Source organism: Equus caballus, chromosome 23, assembly GCF_041296265.1.
Source record: "Equus caballus isolate H_3958 breed thoroughbred chromosome 23, TB-T2T, whole genome shotgun sequence".
NCBI classification, from domain to species: domain Eukaryota; kingdom Metazoa; phylum Chordata; class Mammalia; order Perissodactyla; family Equidae; genus Equus; species Equus caballus.
Window position 1 is genome coordinate 63,784,864 of NC_091706.1, and position 21,154 is coordinate 63,806,017.

The 21,154-nt window shown below is 52.9% G+C and overlaps 2 protein-coding genes and 2 long non-coding RNA genes across 7 annotated transcripts; 2 read left to right on the top strand and 2 right to left on the bottom strand.

Annotated features, from left to right (window-relative positions):
- Positions 1 to 67: 67 nt before the first annotated feature.
- Positions 68 to 1,072, bottom strand: LOC111770210 (uncharacterized). 4 transcript variants are annotated; one of them, XM_023627528.2, is made up of 4 exons: positions 943 to 1,072; positions 587 to 654; positions 342 to 401; positions 68 to 230 (listed from the first exon to the last, which is right to left on the bottom strand). In XM_023627528.2, exons 2-4 carry the CDS (start codon positions 631 to 633, stop codon positions 74 to 76), a joined length of 264 nt encoding a protein of 87 aa, XP_023483296.1. In that variant the 5' UTR covers positions 634 to 654; positions 943 to 1,072; the 3' UTR covers positions 68 to 73. The 4 variants fall into 4 exon arrangements, with proteins under 4 accessions (XP_023483296.1, XP_023483298.1, XP_023483297.1 ...); XM_023627530.2 differs by having other exon boundaries at positions 823 to 1,000; XM_023627529.2 differs by having other exon boundaries at positions 848 to 989.
- Positions 610 to 3,612, top strand: LOC138920440 (uncharacterized). The gene is made up of 2 exons (XR_011431610.1): positions 610 to 750; positions 3,287 to 3,612. It is a non-coding gene; the product is annotated as an uncharacterized lncRNA (long non-coding RNA).
- Positions 3,613 to 7,662: 4,050 nt separating this feature from the next.
- LOC106782472 (uncharacterized) lies at positions 7,663 to 12,131 on the top strand. Its single transcript, XR_001379657.3, has 2 exons — positions 7,663 to 10,867; positions 11,087 to 12,131. It is a non-coding gene; the product is annotated as an uncharacterized lncRNA (long non-coding RNA).
- A 6,924-nt stretch (positions 12,132 to 19,055) lies between these two features.
- CCL19 (C-C motif chemokine ligand 19) lies at positions 19,056 to 20,903 on the bottom strand. The gene is made up of 4 exons (XM_005605078.4): positions 20,557 to 20,903; positions 19,705 to 19,831; positions 19,397 to 19,490; positions 19,056 to 19,307 (listed from the first exon to the last, which is right to left on the bottom strand). Exons 1-4 carry the CDS (start codon positions 20,615 to 20,617, stop codon positions 19,287 to 19,289), a joined length of 303 nt encoding a protein of 100 aa, XP_005605135.3. The 5' UTR covers positions 20,618 to 20,903; the 3' UTR covers positions 19,056 to 19,286.
- Between the last annotated feature and the right edge of the window lie 251 nt (positions 20,904 to 21,154).

A 21,154-nucleotide genomic window follows, 5' to 3' on the forward strand; every position in this document is an offset into this window, starting at 1 on the left:
CCTGGAGAGGGGCTCCCAGCCCGAACGGCGGCGGCGGCGTAAGAGTCAGGAGGGCAGCACGGCGGACTTCGGTTTAAATCTTTAATGCACCGGCGGGCTGGGCAGTGGCGGCGGGCGTGCGGCGGGGGAGGCCGCGACCGGAGCGCTGGGGAGCAGGGCCCAGCCCGTTTGACAGACAGCTCATCAGGCCCCGCAGAGGCTCCAGTTTCTGCTCCCGGGGGTGCGCCGAGCTGTAGGGCGACCCGACATAGCATGAGGAGGGGCGGGGACGCCCAGATCGCCCCTCCGAGACCGAGCCGCGTCCACGCACCGGGCGGATCCGCGGTATCGCAGCCCCTCACCTCCGCTCCCTCCGCCACATGCGCAGCCAGGGGAAGAAGTAGAAGCAGCCCCAGTAGATCCTGCGGAGAGAGGGCAGAGGCGGGCCGGGCGGGGCAGGCTGACCCCGCAGGCCCCGCCCCCCGGTTCCCCTCGCGGCCCCGCCCCCAGGAGGCCCCGCCCCCCGCTCCTCCCGCTCGCGGGGAACTCGCGCCCTCCCCCCCCCGGAGCGGCTGGGTTCCTCCTCCGCGGAACCGCCTCCACTCACTCCTCCTCCGCCTCCAGCGCCACCTCGTATCTCCTCAATCCCGACATGTCCCGGGCTCCGAACGTCTCCTGGGAAGCGGCACGATGGATCAAGGCCTCCCCAGCCCCGGGCCCCCTTCTCGGCCATTCCCGGGACCGGTCTGACTTGTTCCCAGGTAATCTGAGGTAGGTGCCCCCGGGAAGCCGCAGTTGCCACATCGGGACAGGGTGGGATTGGAGGTTTGGGAGGCACTGGACCTTAAGGGATGAGGAGGTCGGTCACCTCGGGGGCGAGGGGCACTCAGGGCGGAAGGCTGGGCGGTCATGGGGCTGGGATATTCGGGGCCCCGGGTGAAGAATTTCGGGGGCTGAGGTCACCTGGAGGGGGGCTGAGGGTCGGCGCAGCCTAAACTCCCGCCCTCCCTGGCTCCACCCCGGAAACTGCCGTTACGGTTACGTCACAGGGACTCCGGGCGCGGCGGGTGGGGCTTGCCTGTCACCCGGAAGGGGCGGGGCCAGCCTTTCTTCATAGGTGGCGGAGAGGGAACGTCACGCCAGGAGGTGGGGCCAGGCCTGTCACTGAAGGGGTGGAGTCGGGATTTCTTAATCAGATACGGGGCACAGGACCCGCTTTATAAGGATGGCGTCAGAGTTTGGCGCCCCACCCTGGGAGACGCCAGAAAAGGGCTTTGGGACGCGTCCAAAGTTGTTTCCCCAATCCCCGCCCGCCGCCTTTGGCTTCTGCCCTGCGGATGGACTTTCTTGTCTGCCCCATTGCACTTGTCTGACCCTGGGCTGAGGAGGAATTGGTCTCCAGGGACGGCCCAGTCTAGAAGGGCCAGGCCCCAGAATACTTGTCGGCTGAGTGGCCTGGGCCAGGTCCCTTAATGGCCAGAGGGTCGCAACCTTTCCTCTCTGAGCTGAGAGCTACTTCCCGTGACTTTTGTTCCTCCAGTCATTCAATCAACAAATCTTTATTGAGCGTCTGCTATGTGCCAGGCACTGTGCTGGGCCTGGGCTTACATCAGTAGAGAAGACAAGCGGAGGGAGTCTCTGCCCTCAGAGCGCTGCCATCTGGCTTGGAGATGGGGGATCGAAAAGGACCATCAGATCATTACAATAAACACGGCAGACTGGCTGGGGGAAGGAGATGGTGCTTCGGCAAAGCCCAGAAAGAGGAATTACCCCAGTGTGGGAGGTTGGAAATAGCTGCCCCGGCTAGTGGAGGGAGCCTTGTGGCTGGACGGTAGGGGACAGAGTGACCAGAAATAAGGGAAGCGGAAGTTCCCTCAGGCTGAAGTGTGGAGAATGGATACACCTACTCCCTCCCCTCATCCCACCCTCTTTCTCCATCTCAGACCTGTCTTCCCCTGCCTGGGCTACAGACAGACAAGTGACACGCAGATCCATGGGTGCCAGTGGCCTTTGTTGGAAGCATTGCAGTCTGGGCGAGGAGGAGCTGTGCTCCTGCCCCCTCACCTCCTCACTCTCACTCGCACTCACACTGACACTCCGGGCCCCACCCCGGCTGGGTCAGGTCTGGTGCAGGGGAGCTGAAGGCCTGATACCTCCTTCTGGTCCTGGGTTCCCCAGGGCCACAGTGATTCACATCCCTTCACTCAGACACAGGGCCTCCTCCGGGACTGTCATGGGCTAACTGCTGTGGCGCTTGCTCTGGAGGAGGAAGGAGAGACAAGGTCATGGGCTGGGGTCTTGGGCAGGGGCTCAAGGGAGGAGGCAGGACTGGGGAGGGTCAGGCTTGCCTTTACAGAGTTCTTCTGCAGTCTCCGGATGATGCGCTCCACCCAGGGCTGGTCTAGGGGGGCACAGAGCTGGCGACCTCTCACTGTGGTGAACCTGGAGTCAGGTCAGAGAGAATGGAGCTGTGGAACCCAGCTTCCTGGCAGGCTGTCGTGTGATGGGAAGAGCCGAGGACCACATCTGGGAACCTGTTTCAGGGGTTTTCTTGTGACAGGGGACTCGGCAGGGAGCAGGGAAGTAAGATGGTGAATGGAGGTGGAGGTGATGGAGGAGGTGAATGGGAGGGAGGTCCGTTACTCTCCACGTCCCACCCACAAGAAAACAGTATCCTGTAGTCATCCTTGAGGAGAAGATAGGAACAAAAAGGCACCAAAAATGTTCCCAAGAAGTGAGTGTTGGTTCACCAAGAAATAGAGTTGGCATCACTCAGAGCCCGGGGCTGGTGTTAGCCTTAGGGCTTGAGGTGGGAAGGCCACAGCCCTGACTGGAATTCAGGACACTTGTGTCCAGTGCCATAGCTTTAGTGTTCCTCTTTCCCCCACCTGTGTGCACTGTCCTCTTCCTCTGGAAACCCTGGCTAGAGGAGACAGAGCCTCCAGAGGGAAGGACAGCCAGGGCCCAGGATCCATCCAGGCACTGATACGTGGAGGAACACCTGGGACACAGGTGCATCTGCATCACCTAGGAGCACACACAGGACACAGGCACACCCACACCACACAAGCCCATGTGTAGTCTGCATAGGAACACACACAATGCACAGATATACCCACAGTGCACAGGGACACACGGTCACGAGGGCATACCCATTTGGTGGTACATGTACACTCTCAGGATCACAGACACTGTCAGACCTGGGTGTTGACCTGAACTCACAGTCTCCTTCACAGACTCCCTGAGACCTGTGTGCTGGTCCTGGCTATACCCCTCACCTTACCATTTTACCCCCTCCCCTTTCCAGGGGAAACCGAGAAATCAGCACGCTGAGAAGAGGAGCAGTGCTACGCAAGAGGCCATGGAGGATGGATAGAGACGGACAGATGGGTAGAACCTCTGGAAGCAGCATGTGTGTGGGTTGTGGGAGTCCTGCTTATGTGGAGCCTGTGTAGACTGTGTGAGGCTGGATGGGGGAGAGTGAGCAGAAGTGTGATGGCGAGGGTCATGTGAGTGTACATGTGTGAGCCTGTGTGAAGCTGTGGCTGTCTCCTATTTATGGCTGCCTGAAGCTTTTATTTTCTGTGCCTAGAAATTTCTTCCCTCTGTTGTATAATAAAGAATTTGTCTGGCCTTTGTCCCTGGTTCCTGAGAGGGAGACTCTGAATCTTTAGAATTTCCCAAGTAATCGGAGTATCTTTGTTATTTATGAGCCCCTTGGATCACACCTGAGTTTATGCTAAGGGATGAGATGATTTAGGATGGAGGCTGGTCACCAGAAACACCAACCATGTTATTGCAGAGATGGGGCTTTGAGCCAGCCTGACCGGGGAGGGGAGGAGGGCTGGAGATTGTTTAGTCATGTGGCCAACAATTCATTCATGTCTGTGTGATGAAATCTCAATGAAAACCAAAGCTCATGGATCTTCCTGGTTGGTGAACATACTGACTGACGTGCTGGGAGGGTGATGTGCTCTGTGTGTCTCTGTGGGGAGAGTGTGCAAACTCTGCATTTGAGACCCTCCCAGACTTTGCCCTGTGTATCTCTTCATTTGGCTGTTCCTGGTTTATATCTTTTGTAAAAAACCAATTGTAAATGTAGCACTCCTGAGTTCTGTGAGCCACTCCAGTGAATTATTGAACCTGAGGAGCATTGTGAGAACATCCAGGACTTGTAGCTGGTTGGTCAGAGATGCAGGTGGCCTGGGGACCCCACTTGTAGCTGGCAGCTCAAGCCGGGGCAGGTTTTTTGGGACTGTGCCCTTAAACCTGTGGAGTCTAACGCTAACTCTGGGTAGTTAGTGTCCGAATTGAATTGCAGTACATGAGTTGGTCGCAGGATACCTCTCCACTGGATATGCTCCCCACTGTCTCCTTCTCTCTGGAAGAACCTTTTTTCCCTTTCATAACTCTTCAGTAGCCTCCCTGTCCCCATTCCCCCATTTCTCACTCCTTGTCTTTAGCTCTGAGAATCTCAGCAATCAGCAGTTTGGAAGAAGGAAGGAGGGTTTGTACTGTTCCCCTTAGGGAAGGTTTGCAGTGTTATCTCCTCCGAGGTATTTGAACTCTCAGACTTCAGGCTAGGGGTCAGGGCTTGGTTCAGGATTAGAGGTTCAGTAAAGAGTGCCTCCCTCTTTCCCAGGTTTCTCCTCACCTCCACCTCTTCTCGGTGGTCCTAAGACACCTGGAGTGGGAAGGATGGGACCTAGCTGGTCCCCTAGATTCCCTGAGGACAATCACAAGAAGCGGGATAAGGCTGGAGAAGGTCCCCTCCCAGGTTCCCCAGGTCTCCGTAGGCCTATCTCAGTGCTTCCACATCCATCATCTGAGACTCACTCATCCCTTGGACAAGCAGAGGTAAAGGGAAAGTTCTTTGGGAGCAGGTCCAGCTCCCCTACCTCACATCCTGGGACTCTAGGGCTTCACCCTCCTGGCCCACCCAGTACTGCCCCTCTCCCCATTGACACATTTTCCTGTGTTCCAAGCTGAATTGGAGGAATAGATTGAGATAAGCCTGGCCTAGAACACTCCCTTCTTCTAACCATGCCTTACCTATCCTGAGAATTACGAGGGGATTTCTGAGGAAAAAGAGGCTGGTCAGTTCACAGACCAGGAATCTAGAGATGAGAGAGGGGAGCAAATACTTTTCCCAACTGATGAGAGAGATCCAAGAGACAGAGACCAGAGGAGGAGACCTCTCAGGAAAGACTAATTGTGGAGTGCTATTCTGTTTCCCATTCCCAGCCCTAGAGCATATGATGTGACACACTTAACTGTGGGCCCATTTTTTTCTGGCTTATCTATCCATCATTCATCCATCCATCCATCCTTCCATCCATCCATCCATCCATCCATCCATCTATCTATCCATCCATCATGTGTCCATATGTCCACCCATCTTTGTCTCTTCATTGGTCCATTTTTCCTTCTTCCATATTTCCTTTCATCTGTCTTTTCATATCTTCATCTGCACTTATTCATCTGTATGTTCAACCATTATGCATCTAGTAAGGCGTCCATTTATCTATCTATCATTTATGGTAATAGTTAACATTTGTTGATCCTTATGTGCCAGGTTCCCTGCTAAATACTTTAAATTTGTTGTTGCATGACAAAGCTGTGAAGTAGAGTGCCATAAGCTATGTTTTTGTTCATGCAGACACTGTTCTATACTCCTTTTTAAGGTTCCTTTCGGGAGCTCCTCTCCCGCTTCATATAGTCTTGGTGGGTCTGTCAACCACAGTGCCCTGATCAGAGCACCCCATTCCCTATCACTGTAATATACTGAAGAACTGAGTATGCGTCACAAGCTCCTTAATCAGAGCTTTTCATGGAGTTTGATGTTAGGAGAAAGAGGGTCTCTATTTTAGATCATTCACTATAAAAATCTAGACTTGAGGCTTCCAGTGGCCATATTTGCTGCTGCTAGAAGAGCACCTGTCTATAACAGGAATGAGGCCCCCACACAAAGAATTAGAAATAAAGTTAAGAGATGGTGATAACATCTTTTGAACCCCTGGATCAAGTAGGGCTGAAGTAGACTAAATCATCTTAATGGATCTAGTTATGTGATATGACAAATATAACTTTTTGCTTAAGCTACTTTAAGTTGGGTTTTTGTCTTTTGCAGGAGAAAGAGCTCTGAATAATGATTACTGTATTATTATCCCCATTTATAGATGAGAAACCTAAAACTCAGAAAGATTAGTTTACCCAATGTTTCCCAGCTTATAAATGGCAGAACATTGGCATTTGGAGCAAAACTCTGGTATACTACCTATGTATGTCTGTCTGTCCATCTCTCCATCCAGCCATCCATCAATCCATCCATCCCATTCATTTATTTATCTGACCATCCTTCAATGCTAAGATACCAAAGGCAGTAAGCCTTGTCCCAGTTGCCAACTCCAATTCTAAGGCTGGGTTTGGGTGAGATTAGCAAACTTTTTCTGTAAAAGTAAAAAGATAGTAAATATTTAAAGTTTTGCTGGCCTCTGTAGTGACTAATCAGTTTGCTGTTGTAGCCAAAAAGCAGCCATAGACAATCTGTAAATGAAGAGGGATGGCTGTATTCCAATAAAACTTTATTTACAAAAACAGGTGGCAGGCTGAATTTGGCCCAGGGGCCATAATTTGCTGAGCCTTGGTATAGATCTGTGGGGAAGATGCATACGTCCTGTCATTGTTGAGAACATGAGTTGGGAGTGGGAACATGTATGCCTTGCATTTGCCATTACTAATGTAGTGGAAACAATGGGTTTTCATCCTCAGACTCTTGTGTTAGAATCTGGCTTTATGACCTTGGACATAAACAGGGAACAGGTGACAGTTTCCTCATCTGTAAAATGGGAATAATATATATCTAGTGAGGTAGGACATGTGCCTGACTCACAGTGGGCAGTCGGTGAAAGTTCGGTCCGTCCCCCTTTCTCATTCATCACCTACCATGTATCACCAGTATCCGAAGGCCTCTCTCTCTTTAGGGCATCTCGGGATGTGGTGAGGACAGCTCAGTCTGGCTTGCTGAGTTCAGGAGCCCAGCTTCTAAGAATGAGCTTGTGTACAAGTTACATAGATTAAGCTCTTGCCAACTCCAAATTTCTCTTTCTAGAAGCTCTACCCTAACTCTTATCTGCCCTGTTCCAAACCTAAAGTCACTCTAGTTCCCAGCAAAACAAACGGCTCCCGAGTCAACTGGCCCTATGAGACCTGGAAGCTGGACCCTCTTATGAAGTCCACCACTCAGGATATCACCCGTTCCCCAGGGGGCTTTTCAGCCTATTTCTTCTAAAGAAACACTCCTCTCCAGGAGGAAAGATTGTGCCCATGTGTGTTTGTGTGTCTGTGGCCATGACTGTGTGTATGTGTAATCATGTATGTGCTTTTGTGTCTATATTGTGATTATATGCTTAAATGTCCGTGGTGTGTCCCTGATGTAGGTGAGTGATTGACTGTATGCCTGTGTGTGGGGTGGGTATAGACATATGTGGGTGATGAGGGTGTCAGCACTTGTGTGTTTGTGTGAGCATGTGTTCTGACTGCTTGTCAATCCATCCCTTGGTGGCTCTCAGCCTCCAAGGGCCTGCAGGGGGCATCCATTGCACAGGGAAAATGGGATATGGGGCTCCTGGCCTGGGCTCAGCCTCCTGGGGCCTGCAGAGGGCGTCTAGCATATAGGAGAAAGGGGATATGGGACTCATGGCCTGTGGAAGGGGAGCTCTGGCCTGAGGAGGCTGGGCTGTCTTGTTCCAGAAAGGAGCTGGAAATGAGCAAGAAACCAGATGACTCAGCTCCTGAAAGTCCCTGATCCTGGGAAGGGGTCTGCTTCACACCTCCTTCTCCAAAGCCTCTGTCCATATCCAGAGGGTCCCTGCCCAGCCAGAGGGAAGGCTTGGCCCTGCAGGCTCAGAGTGTGGGTGGCACATTGCATAGGACTTCCGGAGGTGACGGGACACCAGGATGGGGGAAGTCTTGAGCAATAGCACACCCCCCTTCCCTGCCTCTTGCCCTCTGGAGTTTGAAGTAACACCACTGTCAGGATTTCCCACACACCCCCTCTCCTTCGTTTCCTGCAATTTGGGCCACTCTGAGCCCCAGGGTTCCTGAGCCTGGGCTAAGCTTGCTTGGGAGATGCTCAGGAAACAAGGGCCCCTGAACACAAAGCAGAAGGTGACCTATGTGGCTGGAGATGGTGTGCCCTGGGGGATCAGAGGGGAGGCTGCAGGGTGGAAGGAGCTCTGTAGAGCCATGAGGATGGGTGAGGCAGGAGGGAGGACATTCCAGGGAGAATGAAAAGCAAGCACAAGGCTCAGAGGAGGGATCGGGTTTGTGATTAATCCCACTGTGGATGAGGTGGGGGAAGGGCAAGTGGGGAGAGAAGCTATGTGTGCGGGGAAGGTGGACTGGGGAAGTTATTTCTGGTCAGATCTATCTTTGGAAAGATTCCGGAGGATGGAACCGTGGGGATGACCAGCCCAGGTACTGCTCCTGCCCGGAGGAGGGAGGCTGAAGCCAGGGCTGGCTGTAGCTGTGGGGCTGGGGAGACACAGACACCACAGACATAAAGAGGCACAAAGCTCATGACTTGGTGGCCAACCAGAGTGAAGGAAAGAAGAGGTAGAAGGACTGGAAGTGACGTACAGATTTTCTTCCGGGTTCCAGGCTGTAGAACCAACTGCCTGTTTGGGATTTTCTCTTGGCTTTCTCAAAGACACCTTATTTCAAACCAAACTCTCGATTCCCAGTACCTCCCTCCCAGCTGGTCTCCTTTTCCAGTCATCCACTGCAGAGGATGTCACCACCATCCCTCTAGCTGCTTGGGCCTGCAGACTGGTGTCATCCTGGTTTTCCCCTTTCCCTCAGGCCTCAAATATAAGCTATCAGCTCAGCCTGCTGTTCTGTTTCACAAGTATGTCGAGAACCCTCCTCTGTCCCAGCTGCCACCAGCTGGGTCAGGTCAGCATCGTTTCTTTCCTGGACTACTGGAAGAGCCCTCTGACCTTCCCACTGCCCTATAGAACTCATTTTCAAAACTTCCAGGAGGATCTTCTTAAACTGTTAATGAGGTCATGTTACTCATCTGCTTACGTCTTTCATAGCCTTAACAAAATTGGCACTCTTTCCTGTGTCCTGTAAAGACTCGGATCATGCGACCCCGGCCTCCCTGGCTTACCTCACCTTGTACCCTCTCCTCCTCGCCCACTATACTCCAGCCACACTGGTCTTTTCTCCTCGAGGGGCTGACTTCTCTTTTAGGTGTTAGCTTAACTATTGTCTCCTCAAAGAGGCCTTCCCTAACCACCCTATTTAAATGTAAAACATGTCGTTGCCATCTCTTCCCATTTGTATCATTCTTAGCCTTTTTTGTTGTGTCTTTCATACATATATCCAATTTGAAGTTCTTTTATTTATATGTTGTAGCAGACCTTTGTGTTGTTTTTGACTGACCACATTTGAACCTCTTTCCCACATAAAAGCCTGATAGGCTGGATACTCACTTTCTCACTCCCCCTGCATTTAGGGAGTGGTCCCATGGCCTGGTTCAGCCAATCAGGTGCACCCTTCAGGACTGTAAATTGGAGCTAGTGATGAAAAGGAGAAGAGACCATAGGGATCCATTTTGGTAGTGGTGATGGTAAAGGTGGTAGCAGTGCCAGCCTCTGCTGCTCAGCCTTTTAGCTCAGCAGATCCAGTGGTGATAGCCATGCTGTACAAGGTCAGTGAGGGTGCTTACACTCCCAGCATGCCCATTCCTGGGTTATCGCCACCCTTGCATCAGTCCACACCTATAGCCCATGGAAACTTCCCTATGGCCATTGACCCACAAAGCCATTTTTGAGCCAGGCTTGTATGGTTCTGCACAGTTTGCTTGGACTAGCTTGTGGTGGACCACTATAATGTTAAAGCTCCATTCAGGGTGATCCTGAAGGACAGTGGAGAAGAATGTTTTTCTAGTGTGCAGAACATCTCATTCGTTTTTTCTGGAAGGGGAGTGGTTTTCTTAGATTGGAAGCTAAGGCTATCATCTGGCTTGGGCTTCTCATGCCACGGGGTGAATGTGGAGTTATCACACTGGCCTGGGAGGTCAATCCTGACTATTGAGGGGAAATAAGGCTGCTGCTACAAGATGGGGTTGTGGAAGAGTGTAAAGGCACCCAGGTGATCCTGGGGGTACCTGGGGTACCTCCTAGTGACGCCATGCCCAGTGGTCAAAGTTAATGGAGAACCCCTGTAACCTTCATCAAGCTGGACCACCAGGGGCTGGTATCCCTTGGGTGTGAAAGTTTGGGTCCCTTAACAGTCATAGAATATCAGCTGGCTGAAGTGCCAGTTGGAGGTAAAAGGAATAAGTCATAGAGGAAGGGTGGTAAAGAGAATTCTAGATTCCTGTCCCCTGGTCTGCATACCCTGTGTAATCCTTCTTTGAGGGGTTCCCCTTGACCTCTTTACCTGTAAATATGATAGGATATCACACATGTGATTAAGCTATTGCCATATGGCAAAAATGAAGGGATTTTGCAGATGTAATTAAGGTCCCTAATCAATTGACTTTGAGTTAGTCAAAAGGGAGATTATCCTGGGTGGGCCTGACCTAATCAGATAGGTCCTTTAAAAAAGTGTCTGGAGATAAGAGGCAGCAGCAGATGCTCTCATGTTGGCCTTGAAGAAGCAAACTGTCCTGTTGTGGAGAGGGCCATGCAGCAGGGAGTTGCAGGCAGCTCTAGGAACTGAGGACCTCAGTCCTACAACCACAACTGCCAACACCCAGAGGCTGTAGAAGAGGACTCTGAGCCTGAGATGAGGTTGCATCCCCGAGTTCAGCCTGGGGAGACCCCGAGCAGAGGACCCAGCCAATCTGTACCTGGACTGCTGACCCACAGCAACTGAGGTAATAAATTTGGATTTTTTGAAGCCGCTAAATTTGTGGTGAGTTGATACACAGCGATAGATAACTAATACAGGAAGGAAGTAGTAAATGCCAGCTCAGCCCCAGGACCAGTTTCAGACTGTAGCTTTTATGCAGATTTCCTGCCTGGTTGTGAAATGTCTCTCTTTCTTCCACTGACTGCCCTTTCCTTTCATCTTCCTTTGTTCCGTTCTTGAATAGTGGTTGTTGTGGTGATGTTGCTCGTACTCACGAAGACTCTGGTTTACTTCTGGCAGTTGCCCCGTTGATGTTGGGCATGGCTCTGTGACCGACTTCAGCCAATGAAATGTGTGCAGAAGTGGCATGTGTCATCTGTGGACAGAAGCATTTAAGCAAGGATTCCCCTTGCTGTCTTCCGTGGCTGGAATGATCATGGAACATGTGTTGAGATGAAGGAGCATGCCAAAAGATCAAGGAAATGTTGAGCCACCGTATGGAGCACAGCTGTGCTAGAGACTCGCCTGGACCCACAGCAGGCTTGGTGTGCACGGGGAATAGAATTTTGTTGCCTTAAGCCACTCAGATTTGGGTGGCATTTGTTGTTGCAGCGTAACCCAGCCTATCCTAACCAATCAGGTGTCTTGGTGGTGGTTCTCAGGTGGTAGAATAGGGAGATGAGATTACAGCAAAACTAGGGGAGGAATGGATGTCACTTCCAGATCTTGGATTTAGAATTGGATTTTGTTGGGGGTGGGGGTGGGGTGGCACTGTGGCTGAGTGGTTAAAATTCCACATGCTCTGCTTCAGTGGCCCAGGTTTGAGGGTTCGGATCCTGGGTGCAGACTACTCTACTCATCAGCCACGCTGTGGAGGCATCCCACGTATAAAGTGGATGAACACTGGCATGGCTGTTAGCTCAGGGCAAATCTTCCTCTCACACACACACACACACACAGGTAGAACTGGGTTTTGCTATGGATTGAATAGTGTCCCCCAGAATTCGTACATTGAAGCCCTACTCCCAACATGACTGTATCTGGGATAGGGTCTTTAGGAAGTACTTAAGGTGAAATGAGGTCATCAGGGTGGGGCCCTAATCAGACAGGACTGGCCTCTAAGAAGAGGAAGAGGGAGAGATCTCTCTGCCGTGTGAGGACACAGTGAGAAGGTGACCCTCTGCAGGCCAGGAAGAGAGCTCTCACCAGAACCTGACCATGCTGGCCCCTTGAACTTGAACGTCTAACTTCCAGAACTGTGCGAAAATAAAGTTCTGTTGTTTCGGCCACCCAGTCTGTGGTATTTTATTATGGCAGCCCAAGTGACAAAGACAGGTGTGGTAATTGCTAAGGCCCTGAGTAGTCTCTCTTTGGGGAGAGGTGAATTGTTTTGGTTGTATAAGCAAAAGTAATATTATGTTAGGTAACACTCTTAGATTTTTAAGAAGTTTAGGGTTGGGAAGAAGAATGAATGTTGATGTTGGATAGCCATAGGGTGGACTATAGAGGTAGTTATCATGTTTTCACTGCCCACGAGCTTAACCCCTTTCTATGTTTGAGGAATTTCCTGCTTTATTAGTCTTGGTCACTGGAAGAGCTTGCCTTCCATCACAGAATCCCCAGAGGTCACATCCTAATTTTCCCAGCCCGCTTTGCAGCTAGGACTTGGGGATATGACCTAGGCTTAGCCAATCAGAAGCACCTTCCAAGGACTGTGACAGGAAGCTGGTAGTGATGCCAAGGAGCAGGGTTAGTGGAGCATCCGTTTTGGCGGTGGTAGGAATGGTGGCGGAAGTGATGTCTGTTTTCTAGGGGCAGCTGTGGCCGTAATACCAGAGGTGGAATCTGGCAGGCTGACCACCTAAACTTTGTGGCAACAGTACAAGTGGAGGCCCACTTACCATGTGTCTAAACATTGAAAAGTTATAAATCAACCTAACAAATAGTCAAATAAACATGTATCTATCTAACTACCTTGAAAAATCTAATTTCAAAACAATTTGAAAGCCAGGTTCAGATTCAGAATTCTTGGACTCCTTGGAGTTCCATGATGGAATGAGGTGGTAAGGGGACAGCCAAGGTCCAGTACCCTACTTGTCCCCTTCCCCTTCCTGCCCTACCTTCCTTCCATCTTGTGCCAGGATTGGCCTCATGTCCTGCGGGTGGACACTGCCGCCCCACAGATACAAGCTCCTTCCACGTTTCCTGCAAATAGCTACCTCTTGGCCACCCTCTCCACCTAGTAGTGTGCACATCAGTGACATAGTCCATCCCAGGAAGGACAGACCTGAGCAAGAGGCCTGCATGGACTCTGGAAGTTGCATGGGGCCCCTGGGGCAGGGCATTCTCTGGCTTTCAGTTCCTGAAATGTGGTCAAGAAGGAGAAGCATGGGCCCCCAGTGGGTATGTCCTCTCAGCCCCGTGTCCTCTTGCCCTGTGTCTGGAGCTGTGACTGGAGGAGGGCTGGAGGAGGGCCGTCTAAAACATGGAGTGCTGGGCAGGGGCCCCAGGCATCTGGTCGTCGGGGTGGCACTGGCATTTGGTATCACCTTTCAGTGGTGCCGCCGTGCTGTCCTGGAGGGCTGTCTGCATGGTCCTGGCTCTACTACATGTCTTGAGGTGGCTGTCCACTTATCCGGGTAGGGCAGTGTGGAAACTGCTGGAGTTAGAGCCACCCACTTGGGCAGGTTGGGGCGCAGGGCAGCTCACATCTTCTGCCTCCCCATGGGAGCACAGGGGAGACTCTAAGGTTCTAAGAACAGAAGCGGCTGAGGGGTCTGACTCTCCCAGCTGCTTGGATCCTTAGAGGCTCTGTGTTTGCCCTTGCCCTTGGCCCCAGTCCTGCCTGTCTCTGGCCCCTCAAGAGATTGAAGTGGCCCCTAGAAGCGAGTCCTTCAGGAGTCTGATCCCACCCCATCCGTCCTGAGATGCTCTCCCCTGCAGACGTGGCAGCCAGGCTGGCTCAGAGGCCACCAGAGAGGCCCTAGCTCAGAAGCCTGCCCCCTCCCCCAGAAGCCCCGCCCACAGGACCCCTAGTCCTGCCCCTGCCCTCAGATTCCAGCCCTGTCCCTCCATTCCTCCTTTCCTTTCTATGTCACCAGGTCCTGGCCTCTGATACTCCCCTGGGAATGGAAGTGAGGACGTGGGCGTAGCTGTAGCTTGATCCCCTTCTCCACTGCCCACTCTTGGGAAAAGTGAGGCCTGAGCAGACCTCCAGAACCCATGCCCACTTCCTCCGGGAGGCTCAAGCCATGGGGTCCTACCTGAGGCCTCCAGCTTCTCTCTTTTTTTCCCGGCCCTTCCTAGCGAGCCAAGCCTTTCCAACCCAAGTGGACATCCCAGCCCCCAGCCCTCAGCCCTCAACCCTCAACCCAAGTGCTACTGGTCAGGCAGACTTGGGCTGCGACCTCAGCCTTGCCACTCACTAGCTGAGTGAACTTGGGAGGTCAGTCTACCTCTGTGTGCCTCAGTTTCCTCATACATAGAATGAGACTAGTAATCCAGTGCTCCTAGGGTTGTCTGAGGATGCAGTGATGTAATGCACACAACGGGCTCAGCTTGGAGCCTGGCACCTGGCCAGCGGCCCAAAGTAACAGCTTTCCCTATTCCCTGAGGGCCACTTCCTCGGACCTGGCCCTGCCCTTTGGTTCCCCATTTTTACTTAGGAGATGGGTCCACTGAGAGAGGTGTATGCATAGTGGCTAAGACTTCAGATTCTGGAGCCAAACTGCCCAGCTGGGACCCCCGGCTCTGCCACTTTGCCAGCTTGCAGCCCGGCACGTTACTTCACCTCCACACCTCAGTTTCCTCAGCTGTAACCGAAGCATGATGACGGCATGAAAGCCGCGCCCGGCCCCTAGGAGGCGCTGGTGGAGAGTTCGCTAGAACCGCAGAGCCATGTCCGTCCACGTGGAGAAAGTCCCAGGGCCATCGAGGAAGTTCTCTGAGCAGAGAGGGGCCTGCGTCTTCCTGCAGAGGGGCTCGAGGGACACTCCCCACTTGGGAGCCCTGCTCCTTTGTGAGACTGTTATTTCCAAGGGTTTCTGGCTGTTTCTGAGTTTCCCGGAGACCAGAGAAGGGGGGCCAGGGGTAGGGGTTTACCGAGAAATCGAACTTGAGATGGTAAAAATATGATCGAAACCGTCTGGGGCTGGCTCTGACCAAACCCTTACCCACGCCACAGCGGCAGCCCCACTGTCTTGAGAACTGGATGTGCTCCAGGTGTGAGCGGTGGGGGTGCATCGTGGGAACGGGCGTGCTCCGTTCCATTTGTTGTTAATCAAATGTGTACTGGGCTTGTTCTGTGCCAGCCCCACAGGCATGTTGGCAGTGGAGATGGACAGGCCCAATCCCTTCCCCTGGGAACTCTGTCGATAGACAGGACAGGGAGTTTTTGTTCACTGCGTAGCGGGACATAAGACTGGGAGCTCCCTGAGCAGGGGTATCAGGTCCCTTTAGGCAGTTGTTGGCTGCTGGGACCACAGGCCTTCAGGGGAGGGAGGTATCACACAGCTGCTGGCCTTAAACCCTGTAGCAAGTGCCATGTGCCCTAGAGAGGAAAGTGTCTACAAAGAAGCAGGCAGGCAGCAAGGTCCCCGTATTGTGGTCGGGGAGCTAGGAGTCCACACCACTCTCAGAGAGCCGGCGGCTTCATTGTTGTCAGGTCAGCAGGTAGGCTGCTGGCCCGCCAGAACTCGGGGTCAAACAAGATCCAACACTTGTCAGGGCATCAGAGTGAAACAGGGAGCAGGTGTTGATGAGATGAAGTCAGAGTGCTGAGAATGTTTGAGTGGGGTGGGACAAGTCGCAGGTTGCTGGGCTAAGCGGATGCATCTGGCAGGGAGATAAGGGGGTATGATGCAGTGCCCAGGAGGGTTGGTGACTGGGGGTGGGCAAAAAAGGGAGGGAGAGGTTTTCAAGTTGGCTGTCTGAAACTCATGATGCATTTTGTTAGAAATGGGGGTGAGGCCCTCAGTAGAGTTTTCAAAGATTTCTTTATCCCAAGCAGTAGATAACCAGAATATTGATAGAAAAAACCTAAGCTGTGGGTCCTGAGAGGGTCTTTCCAGAGAGAAGGAAGTGGGGGAGGAGGTTATAGCATGCCCTCCTTCTTAGTATGGAACTAACTGGAAAAAATGGGGGAAATGCAGCTATATGGTGCATCAAAGACTGATATAAGATAGGTGTTCAATACTTGGTAGTGGTGCTGTTTGTTTTCTTTTTATTGCGGTAACATTGGTTTATAACTTTATATAAATTTTGGGTGTACATTGTTATGTTTCAACTTCTGTGTAGACTCCATCGTGTTCACCACCAAAAGCCTAGTTTCCATCCAGCAGCGTACACATGTCCCCCTTTCTCCTTTCCTCCCTCCCCCACCCCCTTTCCCCTCTGGTAACCACCAATCTGTCCTCTGTATCTATGTGTTTGTTTATCATTGTTGTTTTGTCTTCCACATATGAGTGAAATCATACAGTATTTGGCTTTCCCCATCTGACTTATTTCACAGTGTCAGACAGCCAACTGAAAACTTTTCCAGCCAACCCTATTGTAAATTGGGGATAATCCCTAGGAGCTTATATCCAAGATTGTCAGAAAGTGGGAGGAAAGAACCGGGAAACAAATAGACTATTCTCATTTGTACAATTAATAAAAGTAATGTTTGAATTTTTGACTTACGTGCCCAGAATTGAATTTTTTGTCAATGACTAAGAAGGCTGGCATCACATTGAATGGAAGAGTCCCGTAATTAAAAATATTTTGATATATATGTTAAAAAAAAAGAGGGAGGGAGGAAGGCAGGAGGGAAGGCACTGGCTGGAGAAGGGGTGGCGAGGGCTGCATGCCTGCTCCCCATGGGGCTCTGGGGTTCACCCCTCAGGCTTTATCCAAATTCTTCCTTCTCCAGGCCTCCAGGGTCCAGCACAGGGCTGTTCTAGCTGCTTCACTAGCTCCTGGATTATTTTCTCTCTTTAGGAACCTCAGCTTCCCTTTATTCCTAGAGGGTGGTCCCTGGGGCCCCAGGAAGTAGGGACATTTCTGATGTGCACGACTTTGGGGGGGCCTGTGTGAATTCTGGGGGTTTGCCTGAGACCCAAATATTTAGGAGTGAAGTCTTTGTTTGGAGAGACTCTTAAAAATTAAGCCCCTGCCCCTGCCTGACAGATGGGCAACAAAGGCGTTGGTGGGGAATGAGGAGAGGACTTGCCCAGAGTTGCACAGTGAGGAGCAGAAACAGGATTGTGGGGTTGGGGGCTGGGCATTGAGCTCCTGACTGTTCCTGGACCCCTCTGTGGCAGTGTCAGGGAGGTAGTGTCTGGGGGTCTCTGTCCTGGCAGCCCCTCCCTGCGGGGTCCCACCCTCGCCTCCCCTGCTCCATCTGTGTGTTCCCCAAAGGGCCAGAGGGAGGGGTGGTGACTGCCTCTGTGGCGGGCTGACCTCCACTTGGCTTCACTGGGAACTGAGAAGAATTTGAAGCAATGTGTCCCCCTGACACCTGTGTTTGTCCTCTGCCTGCTGGTGAGCAGGGCACAGGGTCCAAATGGTGTCCACAGCTGGGACCTGTGAACTCCATGGTCGGCTGACTTAATGGATGGATTAATGGATGGATGGGTAGGTGGAGGGGTGGGTGGATGGGTGGGTGGAGGTCTAATGGAGGCAGAGACAGCTGGATGGGTGGATGTGTGGATGCGTGAATGGATAAGTAATTTCCCCCAGGCAGCAAGGCCAAACTTCCCAGCCATAGCAGTTGTTCCTGCAAACTATCCCCATCCCACCCACTCGTTGTGACTCCAGGACCTGCAGTATGCGAGGTTTTGAACAGCTATTCTGTGAGCAGAGGGGAGGAAGAAGCTGCCATGCTCTCAGCTCAGTGAGGAGGGGCTGGCACAGCCTCTCCCTACTACTCCCTTCCCAGGCTGTCCAGGCCAGCTCAGGCCTGCATTTGTTACCAGATGAGGAATATCTGGTCTAATGATGGCCCCTCTTCCCAGGCAAGGATGCTCAGTCTGGCGTCCTGGCTGCCATTCCAACCCCAGTGGCACAGACTTGCTGTTCCCAGCTGGACAGGCCCTTAGGGGCCATAGCCAGGAGATCAGCCAGCTTCCCCAGGGAACTTCCCAAGCATGAGGAGCCCACTCCTCCTGGAGCAGCCCTGTGGGATGCTCCCAGAGTCACAGGGCTTTCATTTCCCACAGCTGAGACTCCTTCCCTGTGACTCCCCTGGCCTGTGTTGCCTTGGCCCTGGGGCCCAGGTGGACTGTGGGCTGGGCTGGGGGGTTCCTGCAAGTCGAATCTCCCTGGCTCTCTGGCTGCTCCTTCTTCCACACTCTCAAACCTCTCCCACCCTGACCTCTGACTCTCAGGTCTGTCTATCAGTGTCCCTGAGAAGCATGGCCCCAGAATTGCCCGGATGGGGCTGCTCCTGGTCCAGACTGACTGTACCAGAAAGGAGGGCTGGCCTGGAGTTCCGATTCTGCAGGGACAGATGGGCCCTCCCTGCTGGCTGTGGCACCTTTCCTCACGTATTTATTCATTCTCAAGACAAATATTTATTGAGTGGCTCCCTTTTACCAGGGCGACAGTGGAATCGGAAATAGACATGATCCTTGTCCAGGAACGTCAACAAGCTAGTTTTTGTAACTCAGCGCGATGAGTGCTCCAGAAGAGGGGGCAGCAGGCCTTGGGAGCTTGGGAGGGAAGGATGCTACCTAACCCAGCCTGCATCAGGGAAGACTTCCTGGAGGAAGAGTCATCTAGACACTGATGGGAAGAGTGTTCCAGACAGAGGGAATGGCAAGGGTGGATGGGTCCTTTCCCCCAAGGCAGTAGAGTTGGGCCTCCTGTCCCTCCCCCAACCCTGAGAGCTGGGTTGGGTCATGAAATTCCCCCTGTGACATGGGATCCCTGAGACACCTGGATGCTTGAATACCTGTCTTGGAGAGCAAAGACTGGGAGGCATGAGAGAGTTTGGCTCGTTCAGGGAACTGACACAGTTTGCTGAACCATGTTGTGTGAGAGGGCTGTGAGGAGACATGAGGTGGGGCCCTGACCGTGGGGGCCGATCCTGAGAACGCAGGGTGTTGGGTGGGTGGAGGGCAATGAAGAGGTTGCTCAGTCTGCAGGGTGGAAAACAGATCCTGCCATTCCATCTCCCGCTTACTATCTTGGTCCTCCTGGACAGACGGCAAACAGACAGCAGACAGACCGACCCGTGGGTGCCAGTGGCCTTTATTGGAAGCATTGCAGTCTCTGCGAGGAGGAGCTGTGCTCCTGCCCCTCACCTCCTCACTCTCACTCGCACTCACACTGACAACCCAGCTGGTTCAGGTCTGGTGCAGGGGAGCTGGAGGCCTGATACCTCCTTCTGGTCCTGGCTTCCCCGGGGTCACAGTCATTCACATCCTTTCACTCAGACACAGGGCCTCCTCCGGGACTGTCATGGGCTAACTGCTGTGGCGCTTGCTCTGGAGGAGGAAGGAGAGACAAGGTCATGGGCTGGGGTCTTGGGCAGGGGCTCAAGGGAGGAGGCAGGACTGGGGAGGGTCAGGCTTGCCTTTACAGAGTTCTTCTGCAGTCTCCGGATGATGCGCTCCGCCCAGGGCTGGTCTAGGGGGGCACAGAGCTGGCGACCTCTCACTGTGGTGAACCTGGAGTCAGGTCAGAGAGAATGGAGCTGTGGAACCCAGCTTCCTGGCAGGCCCTGGAGTGAGGGGCAAGGCTGGGGACCACATCTGGCAACCTGTTTCAGGGTCTTCATTAGAGGGATTGGGTTGGCAAGGAGAAGAGAGAGAAGATGTGGGTGGGTATCACCAGGGGCTGATGGGGGAGATGAGGTTAGACACAGTCCTCTCCACAACTCACACAATGGCAGGCACTCTGCAGCCATCCTTGAGGAGGAGGTAGCGAAAGGCTCGCACGATGTTCCCAGGGATGGGGCGCTGGTTCACAGTCAGGCAGCAGTCTTCAGCATCGTTGGCACCACCCAGAGCTGGGAAAGAAAGTAGTGTCAGGGCACGGGGACCCTGAGGAGGGGAAGCCAGGCCCCTAGCTGGGATTAAGGACGCCTGTGTGTGTGTGGAGGCAGCTAGATGATATTCAGCCAGCATACACCTCTAGGGCCCTATTTGTTTCTAAACATATTGAGGTACTTCTAAGCTGTTGGGTAAACAACCTCTTCCCTGAGCCCCACAATGCCTTCCTGCTGCCCTGATCACCCCAACTTCTCTCCCAGGACCTCTCAACTTCTCCACAAAGGAAGAGTTAAGAGTTAATGTTCCCGTTGTTGGTGGGGGGCTGGTGGCGGTGGGGGTGGGGAATGGGGTGGAGGTGGAGTTGCCGGAGGCTGGTGTTAGAGGACTCATGAATTGCTAGATCCCTTGACTATTAGCCCTGCCTCAGTGTCTCCCATTCTCCCCACCTCAAGCAAATATATACTGTTCTCTCCTTCTGCCCGGAAAACTGAGGTAGCAGGAAGTAGAGTCTGCAGAGAGAGGGGCAGCCATACGCCCTGGGATACACCAAGAGACAGACGCACATTGGAATTGAGGGGCCCGGATACACCCACACTCACAGGCACACATACAAGGCACAGGGCACCCCTGGGTTCACTGAAACATGCAGCCCGAACTCACAGTGTCCATAATGTTCAGCACCAAGCCATCTGAGATCCAGACATCCCCCCAGGCCCCTACCCTAAGCCCCACTCAGCCTTACCAGGGGAGGTCCAGAGAGTCAGCAGGCTGAGGCCCAGTAGCACAGCTGCGTGGGGTGCCATGGAGGCTGCACAGAGGCGGACGGACAGCGAGTGTGTGAGTGTGAGCAAATCTCTGGGCTTGTGCAGGAGTGTGTGCGAGGCTGAGACTTGGCTGGGAGCGGGAGGGAGCAACGGGAAGCACACAGGCGTCCTTTGAGGGGATGAGGGTGTCTGGGAATGTGCGAGTCAGACCCTGTGTGAGGCTGCAACTGCCTCCTATTTATGGCCCAGAACTTTCACTTTCTCTGCTCAGAAATCCCCCTGTGTGTCCATTCCCCTTTGGATTCCCCTTTGGCCGCCTCTTTCTGAGGGAACCTGACACTGCTCTCCCTCTTCCCCCCTCAGCAGCTCCCCCCTCTTCTGCTTTCCTTGGCTTCAGCTCTGAGAACCTAAGCAGACTGCATCTGGCCAAGAGAAGGGGACCTTGTGCTGTCGGTTCCAGAGAGAGGGTCTGCACTGTCACCTCATTGGTGGCATTTGCATCATCAACCACAGAGCTGCCCTTCAGAAATGGTGGTCAGGACTGGGGGGCCAGAGTGAGGAGTTGTGCCACTTTCC

Bases quoted from the DNA above. Each gene is read 5' to 3' on its own strand.
- LOC111770210 (XM_023627527.2), bottom strand. From the start codon at position 783: ATGTGGCAACTGCGGCTTCCCGGGGGCACCTACCTCAGATTACCTGGG. The intron at 402-586 runs GTGAGTGGAGGC...CTCTCTCCGCAG, and splicing joins GCGCTGGAGGCGGAGGAGGA to GATCTACTGGGGCTGCTTCT. The intron at 231-341 runs GTGAGGGGCTGC...GTCGCCCTACAG, and splicing joins ATGTGGCGGAGGGAGCGGAG to CTCGGCGCACCCCCGGGAGC.
- CCL19 (XM_005605078.4), bottom strand. From the start codon at position 20,617: ATGGCACCCCACGCAGCTGTGCTACTGGGCCTCAGCCTGCTGACTCTC. The intron at 19,491-19,704 runs GTGAGTTGTGGA...ACCTGACTCCAG, and splicing joins TGCAGAGTGCCTGCCATTGT to GTTCACCACAGTGAGAGGTC. The intron at 19,308-19,396 runs GCAAGCCTGACC...TTCCTCCTCCAG, and splicing joins TGCAGAAGAACTCTGTAAAG to AGCAAGCGCCACAGCAGTTA.